General features: G+C 39.5%; 1 protein-coding gene across 1 annotated transcript in view; it reads left to right on the top strand.

The window, feature by feature from the left end:
- The first annotated feature begins 2,181 nt into the window (after nucleotides 1–2,181).
- The window catches only part of FGF10 (fibroblast growth factor 10), an 86,066-nt gene continuing 63,459 nt past the window's right edge, over nucleotides 2,182–24,788 (top strand). Inside the window, exon 1 of the mRNA XM_075183818.1 lies at nucleotides 2,182–3,187. Coding sequence (XP_075039919.1) covers nucleotides 2,749–3,187 — 439 coding nt within the window. The 5' untranslated portion in view covers nucleotides 2,182–2,748. The remainder of the gene's footprint in view (nucleotides 3,188–24,788) is intronic.

Raw genomic sequence — 24,788 nt, 5'->3', positions numbered from 1 at the left:
GATAGATAGATAGATAGATAGATAGATAGATAGATAGATAGATAGATATGAGATAGATAGATAGATGTGAGATAGATAGATAGATAGATAGATAGATAGATAGATATAAGATAGATAGATAGATAGATAGATAGATAGATAGATAGATAGATATGAGATAGATATATAAATATGAGGTAGATAGATATGAGACAGATAGATAGATGATAGATAGATAGATAGATAGATAGATAGATAGATAGATAGATAGATAGATAAATATGAGGTAGATAGACAGATAGATATATAGATAGATAGATAGATAGATAGATATGAGATAGATAGATAGATAGATAGATAGATATGAGATAGATAGATAGATAAATTTGAAATAGATAGATAGATAGAAAGATAGATAGATAGATAAATTTGAGATAGATAGATATACATAGTATATTTATATATATATATATATTTTTGTATATCATAGCTATATATTTGTTATAAGTTCTACCTGCCTGAATGTATGTTGGAATGGAGCGCTGAGTGCATTACCCATCTATTCTGGCTGCCATGAATGGAGCTCCAAGGACCTGAGCCATCCATCCCGGCTGCCAGAATGGGTCTGCCAGCACCTTAGCCATCCATTCTGGGTACCAGAAGAGAGGTCTGAGTACATTAATCATCCATTCCTGCACCTGGAATGGATAATTAATATAAACAAAACCTTATTCCGGCACCTGGAATGAAGGGCTAAGCTATCGAGACATCCATTCCGGCACCTGGAATGAAGGGCTAAGATATCGAGACATCCATTCCGGCACCTGGAATGAAGGGCTAAGATATCGAGACATCCATTCCGGCACCTGGGATGAAGGGCTAAGATATCGAGACATCCATTTCGGTAGCCAGAATGAATGGCTAAGGTACTCAGACATTCATTCCGGCAGCTGGAATGGATGATTAGGGTACTCTGAGCCCCATTTCGACTGCCGGAATGGATGAATAATGTACTCAGAGCAGCATTCCGGCACCTGGAATAATTGTCTAAAATACTGAGAACCCAGTTCCGGCAGCCGGAATGGATGGCTAAGGTCCTCGGAGCTCCATTCTGGCAGTGGGAATGGATGGCTAAGGTACTCAGACATCCATTCCAGCACCAAGAATGGATGGCTAAGATATTGAGACATCCATTCCGGTATCCGGAATGAATGGCTAAGGTACTCAGACATTCATTCTGGCAGCTGGAATGGATGATTAGGGTACTCTGAGCCCCATTCAGGCACCTAGAATAATTGTCTAAAATACTGAGAGCCCATTTTTGGCAGTCGGAATGGATGATTAAGGTCCTCGGAGCTCCATTCCGGCACCCAGAATGGATGGCTAAGGTACTCAGACATCCATTCCGGCACCCAGAATGGATGGCTAAGATATTCAGACATCCATTCTGGTAGCCGGAATGAATGGCTAAGGTACTCATACATTCATTCCGGCAGCTGGAATGGATGATTAGGGTTCTCTGAGCCCCATTACGTCTGCCGGAATGTATGAATAATGTATTCAGAGCCCCATTCCGGCACCTGGAATAATTGTCTAAGATACTGAGAGCACAGTTCCGGCAGGCGGAATGGATGGCTAAGGTCCTTGGAACCCCATTCCGGCACCTGGAATAACTGTCCAAGATACTGAGAGCACAGTTCTGGCAGGCGGAATGGATGGCTAAGGTCCTTGGAGCTCCATTCCAGCAGCTGGAATGGATGGGTAATGCACTCAGCGCTCCATTCCGACATATATTCAGGCAGATAGAACGGATAATGAATATATAGCTATGTTATACAAAAATATATATAACTATATTATGTGTGTATATAGATAGATAGATAGATAGATAGATAGATAGATAGATACACAATACAATATATGTGCAATATAGTATGTGAAATAGTTGTTCTACATATTACAGTGAACATATTTGTATAGCAGAGCAGAATGCACTAAACAAGTAAAGAAAACACAGAAACTTCACTCAAGACACCAAGCAGCAGAAGGCGCTGTAGTAAACTGACTCATTCCGACGTTCCGGCATTCCGGCAGTTCCGGCTTTTACCTAATCCCCATTTGGAGGGGAGCAAAGAAAAAAAAATCAGCAACAATCTCCAGGTGGAGCACTTCACTGCCCAAAACTCAAAGGGGCTCCCTGGTGGGGATTGGCTTAGCCTGCAAGACAGCAATATTTGTAAAGCACAATATCCAAGCATGCAGAGAACCTGGGCGTTTAGCAATTTGTAGGATTCAGATCAGTGGAAGGGATCAGTGATCTTTCTAGAGCCGTCAAGAGAACACCCCTCCTCTCCTGGGACTCCCCCTTACTCCTGGGTTTCAGATGTCCACCGCTGCCTGACCCCTGCAGTCGGCTGCCCACTAGAGACATCCCACCTCTGGATTGTAATCACATTTACACTCCAGCTTCTAAGCTGTTTACAGCAAAGCATTTCCAGAGTCATCTCCAGGCTGACAATTAGCCCACAGAAGATTTCTTTACAGCCGGGAAGAGCAGAAGGAGGGGGGTTGACTTTTTTTTTAGGGGGTGGGGGGGAGCTGAACATGTCATTTTTTTTTTCCAGGCACTGCAGACTTTAACATGCTGGGAGAAACTGCCGGGAAAGTGAGTGTATGAAGTACAAGCAGCCAGAACAGTGAAAGGCAGCAGCAGCATCATCTGTCTGAGGATACTAGAGGTCCATAGCTGGATGGTCTTGTGCGTTATGGATGTTGGTGCACTACACTCAACAGCACAGAACACAGTACTGGGAGATAGTGACCAGCAGATCCCAGCTAACCCCACATCGGATTTTATCCTTCCATTATGTTTCTTTCCATGAGGCATTTTCTGAAGCCCTCAGCCTCAGTACAATGTGGAAATGGATACTGACACATGGTGCCCCAGGCTTATCTCACCTGCCCCGCTCTTTGCTCCTCTTGTTCTTGGTTTCCTCGCTGTCTGTCACCTGCAATGAGGTCGGGGGCAGGAACTCACTGCGCACCCCAGAGCTCTCCTCCAACTCTTCCTCTGGGAGACACGTGCGAAGTTACAACCACCTCCAAGGAGACGTGCGCTGCAGGAAGCTTTTCTCCTTCCACAAATATTTCCTTAAGATCGATGACAACGGTAGAGTCAGTGGGACCAAGAAGGATGACTGCCCTTACAGTGAGTACCCCTTCCTGCCCTGACCAGGGGCTCCAGCACAGGGAGGGTTGGGGGGGGGGTGATAAAGGTGATTCTTACAGTCTGTTAAACCTAGGGGGTTAATTGACTGTGGCTGTTGTCCTGACACCATGTCTTCATGTGGCTGAGACAGAAAGGCACCACAAGGGTCATAAAAACAGGGACATGCAAACATGTGACCTCTACTGGACATCACAGTGTCTAGTTCAGGCTTGGGGAAACATTTGTGGCCCTCCAGCTGTTGTGGAACTGCAAGTCCCAGCAGGTCATGGTGAAACTGACACAACAGCTGGGGACTAGAAAATGTTCATGCTGTCAGTTTATTTATGCTGCGTCTTTGTCTCTCGCTTTTGAGCACTTCTGGGACATTGGTAAAAAAAAACCTATTGAGCAGCAGCAGGGTGACACAGAGGGTAGCATAACCCGGGTCATAGGGTCTGTGTGGAGTTTGTATGTCCTCCCAGTGTTTGCAGTGGTCTGGGTCCTCCGGTTTGCTCCCACACTCCAAAGACATACTGGTAGGTTAATTGGCATCTGATGAATATTATCTCTAGTGTGTGTGTCCTTGTGGTAGGTTGTAAGGTCCACTGGGACAGGGACTCACGTGGATAGTTAAATATCCTCAGTAGGGTGCTATATAGATAACTGTTAATAAATAGTACAGAGCCAGTAGCCCTTTATGGGGTTGCCACCAATATGCTGTAAGTTCCCAGTCTGAGCCACTGATTCATGGTTACTGCTTCAGTTAATGTGATGTTTGGTTTGACTAACCATGCTTTAATCAGCAACATCCCCTCCGTTTATTTCAGTAGTATTTATTGTCCTGAAAAACAGTGCAAGTACAGTACTGACAGTGGATCATTTAAGAAATGTTATATAGGTCCCCAGTGAGTCTAGTGTTATTCCAGGAAAAGGTCATATTAAACTTTTGTTTCTGCTAAAAGTAATGGTTTGTGGTCACCGAGCTGTCTGAACTCCTTAGTGGAGGTTTACATGACAATGAAACTTAAGATAATCGTTAAAGTATGCAGTTTGATCAGTCATGCTATGAAAATGTGACTGTAGATATTTATTGATAGATATAGATATATTGTGGGTCTCAGGAGATAATGACCTGAATAATGCCACAGGATTCTAAGTCCTAGCTACTGTGCAGAAATTTACTGCACCATTCATTCCCTGGTGAGCTGGACACTTGTCAACCATCTGTCCCTCCTATAGTTGTGATTAGTGCTTTGTCACTGCAGTTATATTTGAAATAGCCTTGAGCTGGACCCATTGTAAATAACCCCAATGTGTCAAAAATACCACATTTCATTTCCTAAATGTAAATGTTAGGGTTTGGTAAAAAAAAAGTAGCATTCTAATTGTTTAAAATTTGCTGCAAGAGATCACCTGTGAATGTTTAGCTGTTGTGGAACGTGGGGTAGGTTGGGACTTGTAGTTCTACCTACCTCTGCCCTTATGGACGTGAAGAAAAGGCTTAGACATGTTTGACATCGGTGAAATTTATTATTATGGTATTTAATTTCTTTTATCATTAAACCAAGGCTATGTAACCCCATAAGGTAGCCCTGTCTGCTGTGTAAAGACCTAGCCAGGCTCTGCCTCTCAGAATCATCCTGCCCACCTTATATTTTGCACCACTGTATCCATTTCACTCTTGAAAAGTTTATTTGTAACTGTTTCACTTGTTCCTAAATAACCACACAAAAACTAACACGATTATAGAGACCTGAATGAGTACATTTTCCTAGCGTGAGAATAATTATTATTTAAGGAGTGTATATGAGATTTAAAGGGGGGGGGGGGAGTTGTTTTTGTTGCTTAAAACTAGACTTCTGGTTTTGATTAGGGTGCAGAGCTTGGGTAAGGGGTCATATACTGTATTATGTACAAACGCTAGACAATAACAATAATCACTACATCTCTGTTTCGTTGCCTTGTTTGGATACATTCAAAATCTTTGACGAAATGCAATCACAACTAACATTCATATGTTGATTATTGCCGGAATGTCTTTCTCTGTAGCTCTGATTGTATGCTGGTTGCGTAAAATGTGTCTCTGTACACTGGGGACCTGGAACTGTCATTTTCATTATAGTCTCTGGTTATAATACCCACAGTGTTTTTTCTTTTTTTTTTCTATGCATGTTTTCTGTGCGCACAGCACAGCTCCACATTCATAAGGGAGCCATAAATCCTGATTTATACAAAACCCTTTTGGTTGTCTGCTCTAGTGTGAGTTACCTAATGGGTTTAACCCCAGTTGCTCAGCATTTGTCCAATACATTGCAGGAGATTTCTGGTTGGGGTCTAGTGCAGGGTTGCTAAGCCTTGAAAATACTTTTTACTGACACTTTTGCAAGGCAAATACTGACGACTAACATGTTCACTGGCACATTATCCTGCTTTTATCGAAGTGTCTAGTACTGAAAGTAGGGGCAACAATTACAACACATTGGAGGTTAATGATTTTTAAATAAATGGTTTGCAACTCTACACACTCTGAAAATCATTGGTGCAACACTTGTGTGTATTTATGCTGTGCTCAGGTTCAACTTTTTTTTATTACTGATGAGAGTAACTGTTGCTTTTGTTTACCGACTATAATGATTAGCAACTCTGGTCAGGTCTCACTAGGGAACGGATGAATACAGATTTGACATGCCCTGAGAGGAATGAAACAATATTTTATAGAACATACTTCTAGTTGTAGTTAAACTACAACTGGGGAAGTACGGGTGTAATTATTCCTTTGCATACAGGAAAGTGTGTTTTTAAATCTATTAATACACAGTGTATTGTATAGTTAGAGCTGCACTGGGCACTGTAAGGGAATACACTCTAAATTAGTCAATGTGCATCCCAAGTGCTCAAGCCCCTCTACCTAGCACCCAGTCCTCCAATATTTTTCATCAGAAAAAATAGGTAATTGGCAGAGAACAAGTGGCAACTATTAGTGCAGTGTCCCATAAGTGGCCTGGCTAAGGCTGTGTCTAGTACATACAGCCCTATTTATGCGTATTAGTTGGTATCGGAATTCTCACTTTGCCAAGAAACAGAACTTGGATGTTCGCTTCTGTGTATTTAGCTTACAGCTGTTCTACGCTCCTGTGTTTATCTCTAGTGTGTTCTTTACTGTAGTTTGTCTCGGTCACATTTGCTGGCAGCCAGTTCCAGGCATCTACTACTGTTTCAGTAAATTATTCATGCCTAGCATGAACTTTCCTCTAGACTAGTCTGAAATTAGGTCCATTGTTCTCCATTTCTTACATTTGAAATATACTCCCTTCCTGATGTTCACTTAGGCAAGATATATAAGTCCCTCTATAGTAGATTTAATTACTGTACTTTTCTGTAAGCTGTAGGAAGTAAATGTCTTACCTGTTATATGTTGTGCTTAAAGGATATGTCCTCCTTTGTGGACAATTGTAAGTGTAATAAACCCACATGGACTATTTTGCAAGTAAAAAGAAAAACGTAAAGTACACCATTTGTTAGATACACTCTCTAGTGGAGTGTATCTAAAAGGTACCTAAAATTACAAACAGACGTGTGTCTTCTGCCTTCATGGTCTCGGTATAGTAAGAGGACAAGTATATATAGATTGTAAGCTTGCGATCAGGGCCCTCTTACCTCTCTGTATGTATATATTACCCAGTATTGTTTTATTACTGTAAAGCGCTACGGAATCTGCTGGCGTTATATAAATAAATGTTGATGATGATGATACATGTGTCTGTTATAGCATATGTATAATATTTCTTATATTATTGCATATGTATACAAACCCCTTCCCGTGATCTCACGCAGGTTATTTTCTAGTCAACGTAATGTTTTTCCCCTTCTTTTAATTAATTGACTGAAACAAGGAACAGAACCCTCCTGTCTAGGCTTTAACGTGATATACATTATTGATTTTTATCTGTTGTGTTGATTGTTTCTCTGTCACAGGAGAGCAATACATATGGGTTACAGCACTCTAATGTAGTATTTGTTTTGCTGTTGCTGCTATGACCTGAAAGCCAGTTTTTGTGATTCCTCATTTGTATAATTGTGCTGCGGTTCTACAAATGTAGAGTTTTCTTACTCTTTAATCAGGTTATTAAACCCAGGTTGCTTTGATGTTGTCACTGTCCTGCTACCGTTCCCCATTTGTTAATCCCTGCAGATTGTTCTGTAGCCAGACAGCCAGCGTAGCTATTACACCTCTTGTTTGCTGCCTCTCAGCATCACAAGATTGCCCTTTGATAGGTTAACAACTCCCTCACTTTTAAGTCTTGCAGAGTCAATGGGTGTATCCCATCTCCCAGGATCATCCTCACTTTAATCCTTACTGTTTTGTTATTTTTACACTACCAAGACACATATTTTTTTGTTTACATAATTATCTTGTTTTCTTAAAGCTTAAACAAATAATAACTAAATGTGCGTTCTTCATGTATGTCAACCATTGTCCATGTTTTATTAAACAGGGACCTGAGTTGCAGTTTCTGTTTATTGAACATTTTCCTTAATTTTTGGGCAATATTTCTGGCCTTTAAAATATATTCCTCCTCCACATAGTATGTAACATTGCTTACTGCCATTGGTGCGACTATCCATATCTATTTGTGAATGGACTAAAAACTCCTCAGTCTATTCTATAGCCTGAGTGCTTGATTGCTGAGTGACAAAGGCTTTTATTTTACAGTAAGAGGTACATTGTACTTTCTAATACATATGTTTCACTTTAAACCAGAGAGACAGCTTTGTGTTCAAGTTGGTCCTTATAGCCTTATATGTCATTGACAGTTATACATTCCATTATGGAACTTCACGATGAGTTATGCAACGCAAGAGACATTACTACGTTCCAAATCTAAAGTTACATTTTACAGGGGGGGGGGCGACCAAACTGCTATCCAAATATGAGTGACGACACCACCACTCACCAAATAGACAGATATATTTTACAGAATATTTTACATTAAAAACACACACACATATATATATATATATATATATATATATATATGCTGTGTATGAATACATTTCCTACAAACTACTCTTCTCTAATATAACTACACACATTGACATTAAGTGGTACAATATGCTTGGCTGTTATAGAGTAAAACAAGAATTACGCCTTATTTGATAAATGTTTGATTCTTGAAATTATTTAAATTGTGGTAAAATGTTGTGCAAATCAGGTGTGCAGTACAACAAGTTGTTCCTCAGAGGTGCACAATTCTGGCGGTACAATCTTCCAGGTCTGATTATACAAAGGTCTGACGGTACAATCTATCATCTCTGATTTTACAAACTTCTGGTAGTACAGTCTTCTAGTTCTGGTTATACAAAGTTCTGGCTGTACAATCTTCCAGTTCTGATTATACAATCTTCCGCTAGTACTATTTTCCAGCTCTGATTATACAAAGTTTCAGCTGTAAATCTTCCAGTTTTGGTTATACAAATGTCGGGCTGTACAATCTTCCAGCTCTTGTTATAAAAAGTTTCAGCTGTACCATCTTCCAGCTCTTATTATACAAATTTCGCACTGTGCAATCGTCCAGTTCTTATTATATAAAGTTTTGGCTGTACAACCTTCTAGCTTTGATTATACATAGTTCGTGCTGTACAATCTTCCAGGTCTGATTATACAAAGTTCGGGCTGTACAATCTTCCAGGTCTGATTATACAAAGTTCGGACTGTACAATCTTCCAGGTCTGATTATACAAAGTTTAGGCTGTACAATCTTCCAGTTCAGGTTATAGCTCTGGCAGTCCAGTTCTGATTTTGTAAAACAATTTTGTTGAATGCCATTCGACACTGGATTTGCAAATTAGCATTTTTTGTAATATATAACCTGTGACTTGAGCTGGGATGACAACAGTAAATTCATTTTGCTGTCGGATGTGATTAGGGTATGACAGGGAAGATGGTTCACTGCGAAACACGCAAAATTTTGCAGCCAAATGCGGTAAGAGGCAAATGTTTTGCAGAACAGATTAGAAATTTTGGTCATGATTAATAATGACAAGTGAGCAATTCTTCCAATGTTTCATGATTATTTGGCCACTAGATGGCATTGTTATATTGCAGTCTAGGGATGAAATGTAACTGTGTGTGTGTGTGTGTGTGTGTGTGTGTGTGTGTGTGTGTGTGTGTGTGTGTGTGTGTGTGTGTGTGTGTGTGTATTTGTGCATATGTGTGTTTCTATGTTATAAATGGGAATAATTAGTTTTTTGAGATCCATTCCATCTCTAGACCCCTTTTGCTCTACAAAATGACTGCAGTAATTTAAATCGGAACCAAATGAATAAGACCCATAGTCTGAACGTTTAAATACAAACCCATGGAGTTATTCAGACTTGAATGATATTCATTACAGTAATTGTTTATAAACAACTTCATGGTAATTAGTGAAAAGAAATCAATTTTGCTATGCTGAAAAGTTATAAGATCAAAGAGCACACAAGACGTTAGGTTTTCTTTAGAACATCAGCTGTATATTTTGTGCACTTTTTTTGTGTGTAAAAATGGATATGTTCAAAAATACCCATCTGTTCCAATTTGTCTTTAATGAACATCTGTGTCAAAAACATTGGAAGTAAAAGTATAGGTTTTGTAAGTCTTAATTTCACATTCTGTTGTGCAATCAGAAAGTCTGCCATCATTTGCAGCTGGACTCCCTCAACACAAGTTCATGGTGTTATGGAGATATTATCTAAATGTAGCCTAATTACATGGGAACGGGATCTTGCCATGCCTACAGGCTAGTTAGTCGGCCCACCAAATGGTAAATTGTAGCCAATTAGAATGTTTAAACTGTAGTAAACGCTCAATATTTTTGATCCTAAACCCACACCTGATATACTGCTGCTATTACCTCTTAAAAATGCTTTTGTGGCTGGGAGCCTGAAAGAACATCTGCCGTATCCCTGTAGAAGTCGCTGAGACATTTTTTAATAAAGAGCATTAAGTGCGATAGGCTGACCAACCACAGCATAGCCCAGGGATGGCGGCTTGCCACTGATATCTCATACACTCGATCACATGATCACTCTATAAATATTATAAGGAGGGAAGAGCACAAGCTGTTCATAATATAAATAGCAGCAGTATTTTAATGGTGTGCCCTTTTGGCAGTTCTAAATAAATGTTTAGATTAGTGGTTATCTCCTTGCAGTTCGCTGTTTCAAAAATAAACACATACCTGCTGGATGTTATACATTCTGACTGAAGGATTATGTGTGCACTTCTTAGAAGTTGATTAAGTGTATGCGTGTAAGGTAGTGAAGAGCATGTTTCATTGTTAGGCACAGTTCACGTTTTAAACTTTACAACTCATCACCTTCTTCTGCTGGTAGAGAAAGACTCTTCTGCAATCTTTGTGTTCCCATTGCAGGTAATCTTACAACATCCCTTTGTCAGCTTCATAGCTGAAAATATTGGGCCTGATTCATTAAGGATCTTAACTTAAGAAACTTCTTATTTAAGTCTCCTGGACAAAACCATGTTACAATGCAAGGGGTTGCACATAAGTTAAATACTGACTGTTTTTTCATGTAGCACACAAATAACAACTTTAAATTTCAGTGCACAAATAAGCTATCAAGTATTTGTGTGCTGCATGAAAAAACAGTCAGTATTTAACTTATGTGCAAAACAGAATACTAATTTGCACCCCTTGAATTGTAACATGGTTTTGTCCAGGAGACTGAAATAAGAAATTTCTTAAGTTAAGATCCTTAATGAATCAGGCCCATTGTCCTAGACCAGTGGATGCCAAACTTTCTCAGTTCAAGGCAACCTTAGGGTCTCTATCATTTTTTCAAGGCACCCCTGAACCAAAAATAATTGCCAAGTAGACCACCGTCTGGCTTACCACATTGAAGATCACATTGCTCCCACCAGGGAGCATCAGGGCACAGTTTGGAGACCGCTGACCTAGACATTTTTTATTTTCAGATTATATTGTGAATTTATTATTTGGGCATATAATAATAGGCATGATAACAATAAATATTTATAAGACAGACATTAATATTATCTAACAACGGCAATTGTGTATCTAATTTAATATGTCTGTGTTATTTATTCAGTCTGAATAAAGCAAATACAGAGTGGATGTTTCAGTGCACAATTTCTTACTAGGGATTTTTAAACCTATCTGTTGGCTCTGTGTGTATATGTTGGTTTTGTGCTAGCTAGGAGCAAGTGAATCCTTTCTTGTTTGTTATTGTACATTAAAGTATAACAAAACCAACAGATTGACACTTTGATATATTGTATGGAAAATGTGCTGTTCAGTGCTACCTGGACATTCCACAGCACTTCTGTTACACAATAAAGTGGAATTGAGCAATGGCTCCAACTTCCTTTGTGAACAGCCGTAGCCACATTCCACACCTTTTATAATACTGTACTGGGTGGCTCTGAAATAAGACAAAAATCTCAAGCCACAATGTATCTCCTTGATCACTGGCCATGACACTGTGCGGGAACAGACCAGTCTACACAGACCAATTATGCAGATGATGCAAAGCTGGCAAGTCAGACTCTGCTTATTCAGAGTAATGGAAGATGGATATGGACCTCATTAATTACATAACAACCTGCTATAAGTATAAACATTTCAGCTGTTTCATGTCTATTATGGAACACGTAACATTTCAGAGATGCAGAAATCCTTTTTTTATTATATATCAATGTGATTGTGGGTTGACTTTAATAGAAATATAGCCTGTACCATTTAATAAATGAGGAAGTACTGTACAGTGTTTCTTTTTCTGACTGCATTAGTCACATTGTTTCAATATTATTGTTAAATATATTCATACAACCATGGCTTTATCTGTATGTTCTCCACGTGTTTGCGAAGGTTTCCTCCGGGTGCTCCGGTTTCCTACCATACTCCAAAAATATACTGGTAGATTAATTGGCTGCTAACTGCTAAATTGACCCTAGTTTGTCTGTGTGTGTTAGGGAACTTAGACTGTAAGCCCCAATGGGGCAGGGACTGATGCGAGTGAGTTCTCTGTACAGCGCTGCGGAATTAGTGGCGCTATATAAATAAATGGTGATGATGATGATGATACATATACATGCTACTTTTTGTAATGTGTAATAGAGGAATCAGTTGAATTGTTCAGCTACAGTAGTTTAACAACTAGAGGCTTTGGAGAAAGCATGTGGCTTTACAATCTAGAAACCTGCAAAGTTGACCTCTCATATACCTTACCCAATAACACTTTCCACTGGAAACAGCACAGAATTAACAAATTGGATGTATTGACCCTGATTCATATCAGGGTGTGTCATACCACAATTTTCCCACGTTAAATTCACAGGTTCCTCACATCACAACTTTATACTGTTGGGGACCCTGCCACTTTCCATTATGTAACTCTCAGTCTGTGGCTCCCTCCAGTCCCCATTCTCCTTATCACATCATGACACTACCTCTGTTACATACGGACCTGTAATTGTATAGTCACGAGTGGACAGGTACAGGGGCGCACACAGGATTGTCAGGGGGGTTTTCCCCCATGACACCCCCCCCCCCCCCCCCGCAGCAGCTCCGTCCTATACAGCAGCTGCGGAGCTGTCAAAGAAGCGTCCGCGGTGGTGATGTATACAATACAGCACCGCCGCGGACGTTTCTTTGACAGCGCTGCGGCTGCTGTATAGGACAGTGCCACTATGGTGGGCACTTAGTTAGCGGAGGGGGGGGGTTCTGTAGACCCAGAAACCCCCCCTGCGTGCGCCACTGAGGTAATACAAGGATCTGCTCTGATCCTAGTCAAACACATCTTAAAAAAGAAGGAGGGGCATCTAAAATCTTCAATAAGTAGAAACCTTTGGAACATCAGCCCAGATCATGGAGCGTGAAAGAAAATGTAATATGACAATAAGCGTTTTTATTTTATTGAAATTATCTTGGATTAGCTCTGCAGTGTTAGTGCTAAAACAATAAGTAACAGTTGCAAACAAAAATAGTGTTTTCATTTTGTGATGAACGTTCCTGCCCATACTGTATAATGTAACTCAGGCTTGTCTATCCTTTATTTTCGAGGGCTGGAGACAGGCCAGGATATCAATATATGAAGTGACCTATTTAACTGCAAATTGACTTATAGTTTCTAAAAAACTGAAATGACTAAAATAGCAAACTATTGTGTCCCCCTCATTCATAGCTCCTATTTCCATAGTCCCCATAACAGTAAATGACACTAACTCCTACCACAATGCTTCACTATATATTATAATTGATTATATCCAAAGTTTTATTCTCTATATTCTCTTACAAAACCCTGTTCGTTATATCTGAAGAACATTTCCTGTATACGCCTGTTGCCAGGATGCCACTGAATTTCCTTCTTCCACTAATCATTTCCCTCCACAACTACTGCAACCTCCTGCTGGATCACTTTAACTCTACACAACTTCCTATATCCATCACCATGTCTTCTCCAGGTGACTCTTTCCAATCTGTCAGTGACCTTCATTTATCCTGCCCTGTCATAACCTCTTCCCACTCAAGTCTACTCAACATAATACTCTTTAATTTGCCTACCCTGTCCCTTACCATCGGGATGAAGAATCCACCAAATAACGCCTGTCCTCAATACTTACCGCAACAGCCTGGTTTTCCCATGTCTGTTAATTGTATCTTACATTCCTTTACTAACCCTGTAAAGCACCGTGGAACATGTTAGTGTTATATAAATAAAAATATATATATATATTTTTTTTTAAATAATAATGATAAATCCTAAAACACTGAAAGGATTTTTACAAACTGGTTTGGGGAACCCTGATGTGACAGTTCAACAACAGTTATAATACCACAGACTGGACACGTGGCTATATTTGTAAATATATTTAGTGAGACTTTAAACAGCAGCGTTGGACCATTATTGTCTGTTTTCTACCGAATCCAATATAAAATACTCTTACAAGCCATCAACAAAGCTGCACTAACATACATCTCCTCTCTTGTCACAAAATATCTCCCAACTCGGCAACTCCGTTCTGCACAAGATCTGCGTCTCTCATCCACCCTCATTACATCCTTCCACTCCCGATTACAGGACTTTATTCCGGGCTGCACCCACTCTATGGAATTCTCTCCCTCGCACAATAAGACTCTCCTCTAGTCTACAAGCTTTCAAGCGTTCTCTGAAAACCCACCTCTTTAGACAAGCTTATAATATTCCTCAACCACCCTCTTAACCTCACTACATTACCCTATTACCACCTGTTATAGAACTACCCCTTGACCAACATTGTTGTGTGACGGGATCATTTAGCTTATAAGTCACTGTTACCTTTGCAGTCTGGCTGGGCCGACTGCAAATGTAGACTTAACCTCATGTGTCAAACTCCCATTGTCCCATAGATTGTAAGCTTGCTAGCAGGGCCTTCTCACCTCTTTGTCTGTTTTACCCAGTTTGTTTACTATGTTTGTCCCCAATTGTAAAGCGCTGCGGAATATGTTGGCGCTATATAAATAAATGATGATGATGATGATGATGATGATACTAAGGCTTTGCTTGTATATGCTCCAAAATTTCTGATCTTTAAGGGCCATTGGAAACAGCATGGCTATAATATGTCTTATTTAAAAACCACGTCAGTTGAAAAATGGATGCATGGACCAGAATATTGTGTGTTTTTATTAAATGGGCATCCAGTAATAGCATTAGCACATTCCATAGATTGGTTTATATTATGAGCCACTAATGCCTTTCCTAGGGATTACCTACATATATTGTAAATTCTGATGTGCACAGTTTGGCATAAATGTTTTGGGTACAGGGATTAAGTAATGGTTGTGTATGTGCCTAATTCCGGGCAACTATATCATAACAGGATTTGCTGTTCTTGGAAATCTGCCCAACAATGTCTTAGCTGCACCAGCTGCTGTCATATTAAGAAAGATATACTGGAGCTGCAATATGGTTAATGCATTCACCCATGTACCATGACTTTCATGATTCAGTGCAAGCTTAATTAGGTTATAAATCTGAACCTGAAACGCTTGTGCTGTCTACGATGGTTTCTGTGAATGAAAATCTAAGTTTGTAATAAAATGTTCAGCCAAAGAGCTACTTTTAGGTCACAAAAATGTCAGGTTCAAAATTGTGAGCGCTAATATAGTGCAACCAGAAACACTACGGTGGCTCTAAGCTTCAAATGGGTCAAACATTACCCTCAATCTCAGTAATATGTTAAAACAATGCAATTAATTATAGAAATAGACACCTATCTGTAATACCTATCTGTAATAACATATCAACATGCATTTTAAGCCAGAGGTACAAGCTATAACAAACAGGTCTGGCAATAAAGTAGGAAGTAGCTGGGGGGCCACAGATGATGGCTCGGTGGGCCACACACAGTATAGAGCCGCCTACTGCTCATCACTGATTTAACCCATTAAGAGATAACAAATAACCTGTAAAAGGGGCACAGCTCTTGTTTTGTTAAATAAAAAATAGAGACACCCCAGTGAAATTTGCTCATTGTATAAAAGTCACATTTTAAGTTACTGTAACCCCATCATCTACACCAGGTCTGGCCAACCTGTGGCTCTCCAGGTGCAAAACTACAAGGCCCAGCATGCTTTGCCAGTTGATAACAAGCCGATAGCTGACAGGGTATGCTGGAACTTGTAGTTTCACAACACCTGAAGAGCCACAGGTTGGCTAGGCCTGGTCTACACATATTAATGAGAATGCAGGAACCAGTAAATATCACTGAGCCCTTCAGCGTTGTTGCGGGGTAGCTAATACATTGTTGAGCTGCATGTTCAAAACGTAGGCAACAGGCACACCTTAAAGGCTTTCAATGATAAAAACTAGGACTGTTCGGGGAATATGGAACACACGAATGCGAGTGGGTTGACTTATTCACTTGGCTGTAGCTCTGTGTGCCTGGAACCATCTTTAAATTGGCAGCACAAGTAAATTGACCAAATCCAGCCATTCAGTGCTCTGACCAGACCACTTGGGGGCCTGTAAGTTTGGTAGGCTGATTATTGCTGATTTGCTCCAGAAATCAGCAATAGCCTGTCTGTGGCTGTGATGTACAACCTGACCCTTTATTCCACAGAAATATAAGCCCTGATTCATTAAGGAGAGCAAAGCAAAAAAAAAAAAGTAGTAGATTTGACCCTGGACAAACCATGTTACAGTGCAAGGGGTGCAACTTAGTTTATTATTTTGCATGTGAGGAAAATACTGGCTGTTTTTCATGTAGCACACAAATACCTGATAGCTTTATTTTTACACTGAAATTTAAAGTTGATCTAGGACAGACCCTACCCCAACTATAAATCTGTCCCCACATTTTAAATTTACCTCCCCCTCCAATGCAACATGGTTTTGCCCAGGTGCAAAGTTACTAATTTTTGCTTTACTCTCCTTAATAAATCAGGCTTATACTGTATTTGTTGCATTTCCATGGAACTTGTCACATATATAAGAAAAAAGGGAAATTTGTCAGTGATATATGAAAGATTCCAACAGAGAATGTGCAATAAATGAAACACTCTGCATTGTTTTATGTGATATGTCTTATAAAATGAGAGTTCCACAGTTATGTTGGCAACATGTCCTTTATTTACAAAGATATGTATCTTGAGTGATGCTTAAGGTATGGAATAATATTTAAGGTATGAAATATTGGATGATCTCACTTTGAAGAATCCTTGTGTACTATAAGGCGTGCCGTGGAGTTGGGGTTGGAGCACAGAATGGGTAAAATAATCACATATCCTTTATTGGATGTAGTAAATAAAACTGGCTGTATACATGAAAGTGTCTGCCTTAAAAACTCAAACATGTGTGTTGTTATCCTTATAGTATACATGAAAGAACTCTCCATAGGGCTGTAGTGATTGGGTTTTACTAGGCAATATTGCTTCCCCTGATCCAGATGAGACTGTTTGAGGGGAGTGAGCTCCTTTATTTTAATGATTATCTTTGCTCATTTCTGACATCACTAGTCACCACGTCATAACATTCCCCATCCATGCAACAGAGGGACAAAGATAAAAAAAATATGCTTCACAAATTGTTCTGACTTTTGAACAATACTTCCAATTTCTCTCCTTCATTTCGGCCTCTCTCCTACAAATTTACCCCACCCCCTTCCCCATGCAGCATTCTCTGACACAAACTTCACACATAATGCAGCAGTGCGACAGGCTGGAAGCCTTCCTTTCAGTTAAATGGAACGAAACTATATAATCAAAGGAAAAAAACTAGATATTCCAATACATAAGTAAATGCAATGGTCGTCAAAATACTACATTTGTTTGTCGTAAAACTGCTGCTCATGCATTATAAGGAGAAAGGCACCCTAGTTTGAGAAGTAAATATGTTAAGGTCTAGATTTACTAAACTACGGGTTTAAAAAAGTGGAGATGTTGTCTATAGCAACCAATCAGATTCTAGCTGTCATTTTGGAGAATGTACTAAATAAATGATAACTTGAATCTGACTGGTTACTATAGGCAACATCTACACTTTCAGTTTAGTAAATATACCCCTAGAAGTCACCAGATCTATGGCATAGTTGCCTACTCTCCTGGAATGTCTGGGAGTTCTCCTGGACTCCGGGGAGAGCAGGCAATTCTCCCTGATCCTGGCCGGCTGTGTAAACTAAACGGGGGTGGGGCTTAGTGACATCATGGATGCATCATCATGGTCCCGCCCCCTGTTTTTACTGGTTCGGAGTAGTGATGGCCATTTTGGGGGTGTGGCCAATGACCCGATTATTCGAGCCCCCACACACACACTTGCAACCTGGACCTCCCAGGAAACATCTTGCCCATGTTGGCTAGTATGATCTATGGCGTGTGCCTTTATATGGTCACGGAACACCTCAGATACTTCTACTACACCTATATTTGAAGGCTATCTATATTATCCTACATATAGCACCCACAGTACTTTATAAGACTGTGCATATTCACTTTATACACCTGCCTTATCGATTAAGATATCTATTTTTGGGGGCCAAGAACATAGTGATAGAAAGTGATTTATCCAGCTTTACAAGCATTCAAACCATCATCACCATCACCATTTATTTATATAGCGCCACTGATTCCGCAGCGCTGTACAGAGAACTCATTCACATCAGTCCCTGCCCCATTGGAGCTTACAGTCTAAATTCCCTAACACACACACACACATACAGAAAGGGAGAGAGAGAGATACTAGTGTCAATTTTTGATAGCAGCCAATTAACCTACTAGTATGTTTTTGGAGTGTGGGAGGAAACCGGAGCACCCGGAGGAAACCCACGCAAACACGGGGTGAACATACAAACTCCACACAGATAACGCCATGGTTGGGAATTGAACTCATGAACCCAGTGCTGTGAGGCAGAAGTGCTAACCACTAAGTCACCGTGCTGCCCCATCTCCAGCATATTTCTGTAGTGCAGCACATTTAACTACTGAGACTTTTAACTTGAACAGACAGTGGTAATGGTTTCTTAGCTATAGATGATAGGACACAGGTCCAACTGGCTCCTCTCACTGGCTTTACTACATAAACAGCATAGGTGATCATTTAAATTTCCCATGGGCAGTATCTGCTATAGTTGGAATGTCAAACCACAGGAGACCAGAGATCAAATCCCAGCTGGTACCTGTCACCTTGTTACACCATTGAAAATCTTTTGCATTGTTTTGTCCATGTGGTAAAATTGGCATTAAGGTAAAAAACAAAGTTGCCTCCAGTCCCAGTACTTTGGTGAATGTTCCACCTTTTCTGTTGTTAAGTTTAAAGTAGATAAAATTAACATTTAAACAAGACATACATGTCAATGATAACAAACGTTCCTTGTTGCTCAAGAAAATAGTTTACATGTTAAGAATTTATGAACGTTCCAGGTTTTTTTTTTTACTTTCTGGGAAGATTACTTAAAAAGTGATATGATGGAATTTCTATAACTTTTTGAATGAGTAGAAAAACAATATCTACTAGACTTCAACTTGTGTGAATATAATCATTATTCACATGTGTGAAATTAAATGTACTGAGGAATAGTGTTTTATACTAATGTCCATCTTCGTTAATAAATTGCAGTTTGCAGATAGCATCTATTTTTTAGCGAAAACCAATCATTTTATTCATTGTAATAATATTTTTCCTTTAAATGGTGCTTAGCGTATGTCTATACTTGCTAAGCCTAAATTTACATTTTCTAACAATTCTGTTGATAGTACTGCCCCTCTCATTTTTGGTGCCACTTTTTGCACTTATACTTTGGGAAGTGCCTGGTAATTTGTCCTATTATGTTTAAGATATAAGAGTGAGGAAGAGTAACTATGCAGAAGATCACATTGGATGGCACGCTGGTTAGCATTGCTGTCTCACAGTGCTGGGGCCTTGAGTTTAATTCCAACCATGACACTATCAGTGTGGCGTTTATATGTTCTCTCTGTGTCAGTTTCCTCCCTTAGTACACAAACATACATGGTAGGTTAAACGGCTGCTGACAAAATGGCTCCGTTTGTGTGATCGAGAATGTAGATTGTAAGCTCTAACGGTGCAGGTACTGATATGAATCATTCAATATTCACTTTAAAGTGTGTATAATATGGTGCCGTTATATAAATAAATGATAATAGCAAATCGTTTCTTCTCATTTCTGCCTATATTCAACTAACTGGACATTATCTATATACAAGAAGAAATGGAATAGAATTGTTCATTAATTCATTTAGGAAAAAATTTCGAGAACTAGCTGAACACTGTTAGATATGGACTGTGGACATCTGGGAAAGGCGAAATCGCACAGATTCACTAGTTTCATCCGCATGCAAAAAAGAAGGTCACTGTCTTATTGGTCTGTGTCACAGTTAGGGTTTGTCAGTTAATAATAGTTTTTTGTTCTCAACAATCCAATCAGTTCAGGGGTCAGAAAACTGTCAATCAAATCTTCACAAATACTTTACTTTAATTGCACTTCAGACTGTTTGCGCTGTTAAAGTGTCTGTGCCATGGACCTTATTTCCCAGCATTGCTTAGATCACTATTCTTCAGTTTTCTTGAACTTCATAGATAAAAAAAATTGTGTTGTTGACTTGTATAAGTATCTTTCCTATAAATACACATAATAGTGTCCTATTGCTGTGTTATGTGACTTTTAGCGATTGCCATTTTTTCTGGAAAATTGCATTAAAACAGAATGCGCACTAAGGTTTTCAGAAGTTTGTATGTATGGGTTTGTGTTATGCTGGTAGAGAGATGGATCACTGTGTAGTTCTGTGCATTGTATGTATCCAAACATATAGGTAATGTCTCATGGTTAGTTATTAAGTACTCAGAAAACAATCACATTAAACAATACATTTGATACATATGTGGATAACTTTAGAGCTCAGGCACTATAATCCCAGGGGTATATTTACTAAACTGCGGGTTTGAAAAAGTTGAGATGTTATCATTTATTTAGTACATTCTACAAAATGACAGCTAGAATCTGATTGGTTGCTATAGGCAACATCTCCACTTTTTCAAACCTGCAGTTTAGTACATATACCACCTAGTCTCCTACCTGACTTGAGCATATAGCTCGTGGATCCTCATGTTACACAGACCTCAGTGGAATGTTGGAAACGTGAACACTTTTCACCAATACTGATCTGCCATATGTTTTGTAGAAATGCCATGTTAGCATAAGGTCACAGAAACCTTGCGGTCAATGATCCCTATTCTTAGGTTATTTATTTCATAGACAGTGAGTTTTGAAGATGCATGTGTTACTGAGCTCTGTCTGTACAGTACATTAGGTCTGTTTCATTATCCTTCTCTAGTCTTCACCTTTCAGTGTATGTGGAACTGAATATGGTACTTTCTATTTTCTCCAATCTTTAGCGGTTATTAACTGATTTATGGCAGTAGATGTGCTTTATATGAATGTTCTTCCTTATACAGTGTCCAGATTATTCATGTCTCGTATTGGTGTGTTTGGGTGATAAATTTATAATGAACTTCAAAGTCTTTTGCATTGTTAAACTATATTGGTAAATTCAATATTTAATTAAATCTATTTTTGGATCCGATCAATATGGACGATACATCTCGATTTGTGGAATTTAGCATTTATCGTCTGCACATCTGCCCTAAATCCAGGGGCAAAAGCAGGATTTGTAAAGGGGGGTTTCCACACCATGCTGTCAGTGGGTATGATAAGCATGCATGGGGGCATGGCTATAATATTAGACAGTGCTTGGCTGCTCTCCAACTCTTCCTATCCCCATAATATACATGGGCAATGCTGCGTGCACTACTGTTAGGTGCACGCAGCTCTCCCTTTTCAAGCAGAGCTGTGTAAAGTGGGGGCAGGATCCAGCCACCTCAATTATACAGTGCCCCAGGCTTGGAGGGGGGTTTCCAAGCACTAGAAAACCCTCCCCTCGGTTTGCCTATGAAATCCATATCTGACAGAGTTTTGCTAGTTCCCATAATATGTATGCTCTCCTTGAATTTGTGTAGGTGTCCTCCCGGTGCTCCACTTTCTTCCCACAGTCCAAAAACATACTGGTGGGGTAATTGGCTTCTGATGAAATGAATCCTATAGTGTGTGTGTGTGTGGTAGGGAATTTAGACTGTAAGCTCCAGTGGGGCAGGGACTGATGTGAATTATTACATATTCTCTGTATAGTGCTGTGTAATATGATTGGTGCTATATAAACAATAATATTATTCATCTATGCCTCTTTTCTGCTGACTTTCCAATATGAGTGATCACACACTTCTACATGTGGGTAATAATGTTTCACTTTGGCTGCATTACGTTGGTCTTCATATTGATTTATTGTTGCAGATATTCAATATTAATAAATTGTTGCTCTAGACACATGTTAGAAAAGCCCAATGCTAACATTCAGCTCTCCAAGCCCTATGCTGGAGGAGCTATTGATCCATACCTTGCACTAGTGAGCTCTAACAAGATTGACACAGGCTTGCCAGTTGTATTTATGATTCTGCATCTAGAAAGACAGTGGTTCTAGAGACTTGGGTTACCAGTAGGGGTAAGTAATAATCAATTTGCATATCTTTACCCAGAATTCCTTAGGTAAAGTTTAATTCTTCATTGCTTGGTTGTATAGAATAATGCTGGATACTATGAAGTAGCTGTGAGAATAACTATATGAATATCTTTGGATATAAGAATTATTTATAGTTGAGGGTTCTCGGGTTAACCCAGGTCACTATAAACCTTATGTTTAGCTAAAACACAATGACCTGTCTATTGCCTTTTGTTTATTTGCATCCTTGAATGTTGTTGTTTCCCCAATCTTCAATCATTGTAATCATTGAATCTTGGTTCTCATCCCCTTATCTGCAATTTATCAAGAAATTTCCATCTTTTCTTCCTGCTTATCACTTCTTATCTCTAATGTCTCTAAGACTCCTACAGTATTGGAAATATATCCTACTGTGCAAATGACACTCCTGGCCACGGACAAGCTCAAACTAATAAACCACATTCCCTAATGTTTAAGTACAATTTGGAATAAATATTCCCTAGGTGATAAAGTGTCATGATCGTGGTAATGATAAGGGTGAGGTCACTTGTTTGTGGTCTGTGAATCCAAGCGGAATTTATACATTAAGCTCACCTACTTTTTGTATCTCCCAGAGGAGAGGGCCAAAGGACAAGTGGCGGACCATCATGGCGCCGCCCCCACTGCTTAACAGTACAATTCATGTCATTGAACCTCGGGGGCAGGGCCACGACGACGGGATACATATCAACTCGCTTAATCAAGGCCTTAACCTGATAACTTCAGAAGAAAGTGAAGTGGGCCCCAGGATGGTGGCCTACTTTACCGAGTGTTCTGGAAGAACTCCTCAAATTTCGTGAGTCGCCCAAATTTCTATCAAGATAGACTATAGGCCAGTCTACCGCTACCAACCCCAATGCTACGCCACTGATACTATTCAACAGAAACATCAATATTGTTATTGACAGATGATTTTTTTTTTTTGCTAACTTACAGTATGTTATTAATACAGAATGAGTACTTAAGCGACTGACACTTGACAACCCATGTTGGTTCACAGTTCTTCAACTTCAATATAATATTCCTGTGTAGTGGGCAGCATGGTGGCTCAGTGGTTAGCACTTCTGCCTCACAACACTGGGGTCATGGGTTCAATTCCCGACCATGGCCTTATCTGTGAGGAGTTTGTATGTTCTCACCATGTTTGCGTGGGTTTCCTCTGGGTGCTCTGGTTTCCTCCCACACTCCAAAAACATACTGGTAGGTTAATTGGCTGCTAACTAATTGACCCTAGTCTGTCTGTGTGTGTGTGTAAAATTTAGACTGTAAGCTCCAATGGGGCAGGGACTGATGTGAATGAGTTCTCTGTACAGCGCTGCAGAATTAGTGGCGCTATATAAATAAATGATGATGATGATGTGTATATGTACATAAAGTTTAAAGATAAAGCTGCACACCGGCACGTTGCCATGATGTCAGGGCACACTCGAAGTCAAAATCACTGATTCCTATAGCAACTGCCACCCAGGCATTTTCATTGGCAAATGTGTCAGCATAAGAGTTTTAGAACACTCAGGCCACCTGTTTATTAAAAATAAATTAGATTCCATTACATTCAGGAAATAATAATTAGACATAATAGAAAGGAGTTGCTTTAGGATGCAAGGACTCATAAATTGCATGGACAAATAGCATCGATCTAAAAGGCATGTGTCCTTTCAAAAAAGTATTAAGTGGCCTCCTGTACCTCTATAGTGGGGCCCTCATCTGTAGGACCAGTTATATAGAGCTGTTAGGCTAGCCCCACTCAGTCGTAGGGAGCCCCATAGGATGTGTTCCCTTACGCGGTACTTTACCCTAAACCTAAAAGAGGGTTCAGCTTGTAACCGCTCACTGTGACTATAATGCAGGTAATTATGGCTCAGTTCATATTCTATTTTTTCTTTTTGTAATAATCATATTATATTATTATTATTTAACTATAAATATTTTCTGTGAATCATCATTACCCTGCAAAGTTTTTTGTTCTATGAATATCAGTGTTTTGGTTCCGCTGCTGAATCGATCTGTCAGACTCTCACTTAAGCAAGTTTCTGAATTCGGAACAAAATAGTCTCTTTAAAATGTTCTTTTAAAACATCAGTTGAAAAAAATGAAGACGAAGAATAAAGAGCATCGTAAACACATTTGTTACGCTCTTAAAATGTCTTGTTAAACATTTTTATTTTTTTTAACCATCGACAACATATTTGTAAATAGATTCACCCAAAAAAAATCCATTGGTCCAAGTTTACGAATTGTCCTGTGAACCAAATTATGAGTTTCACTCCTCCTTTAACCACCAATTTCATCTATAGAAATATACTTCACACAAACTTCTGGCGAATAACTCTCCGACACCTATAAACAGGCATCATGTGAAATGTTGGATTATCCCCATGGCAGTGGAAGATATTTCAGCTTTAAAAGGAAGGTTGTCATTCACAAGTCATATGTCACAAACCACTAAAAGTGTCAAAATCCCAAAGGAGGTTCAGGGGTAGCTTGTTAATCTCTCC

Source organism: Mixophyes fleayi, chromosome 1 (assembly GCF_038048845.1).
Source record: "Mixophyes fleayi isolate aMixFle1 chromosome 1, aMixFle1.hap1, whole genome shotgun sequence".
NCBI classification, from domain to species: Eukaryota; Metazoa; Chordata; class Amphibia; order Anura; family Limnodynastidae; genus Mixophyes; species Mixophyes fleayi.
The sequence above is the reverse complement of the archived record's forward strand: the minus strand, read 5'-3'. Positions and strand labels throughout refer to the sequence as shown.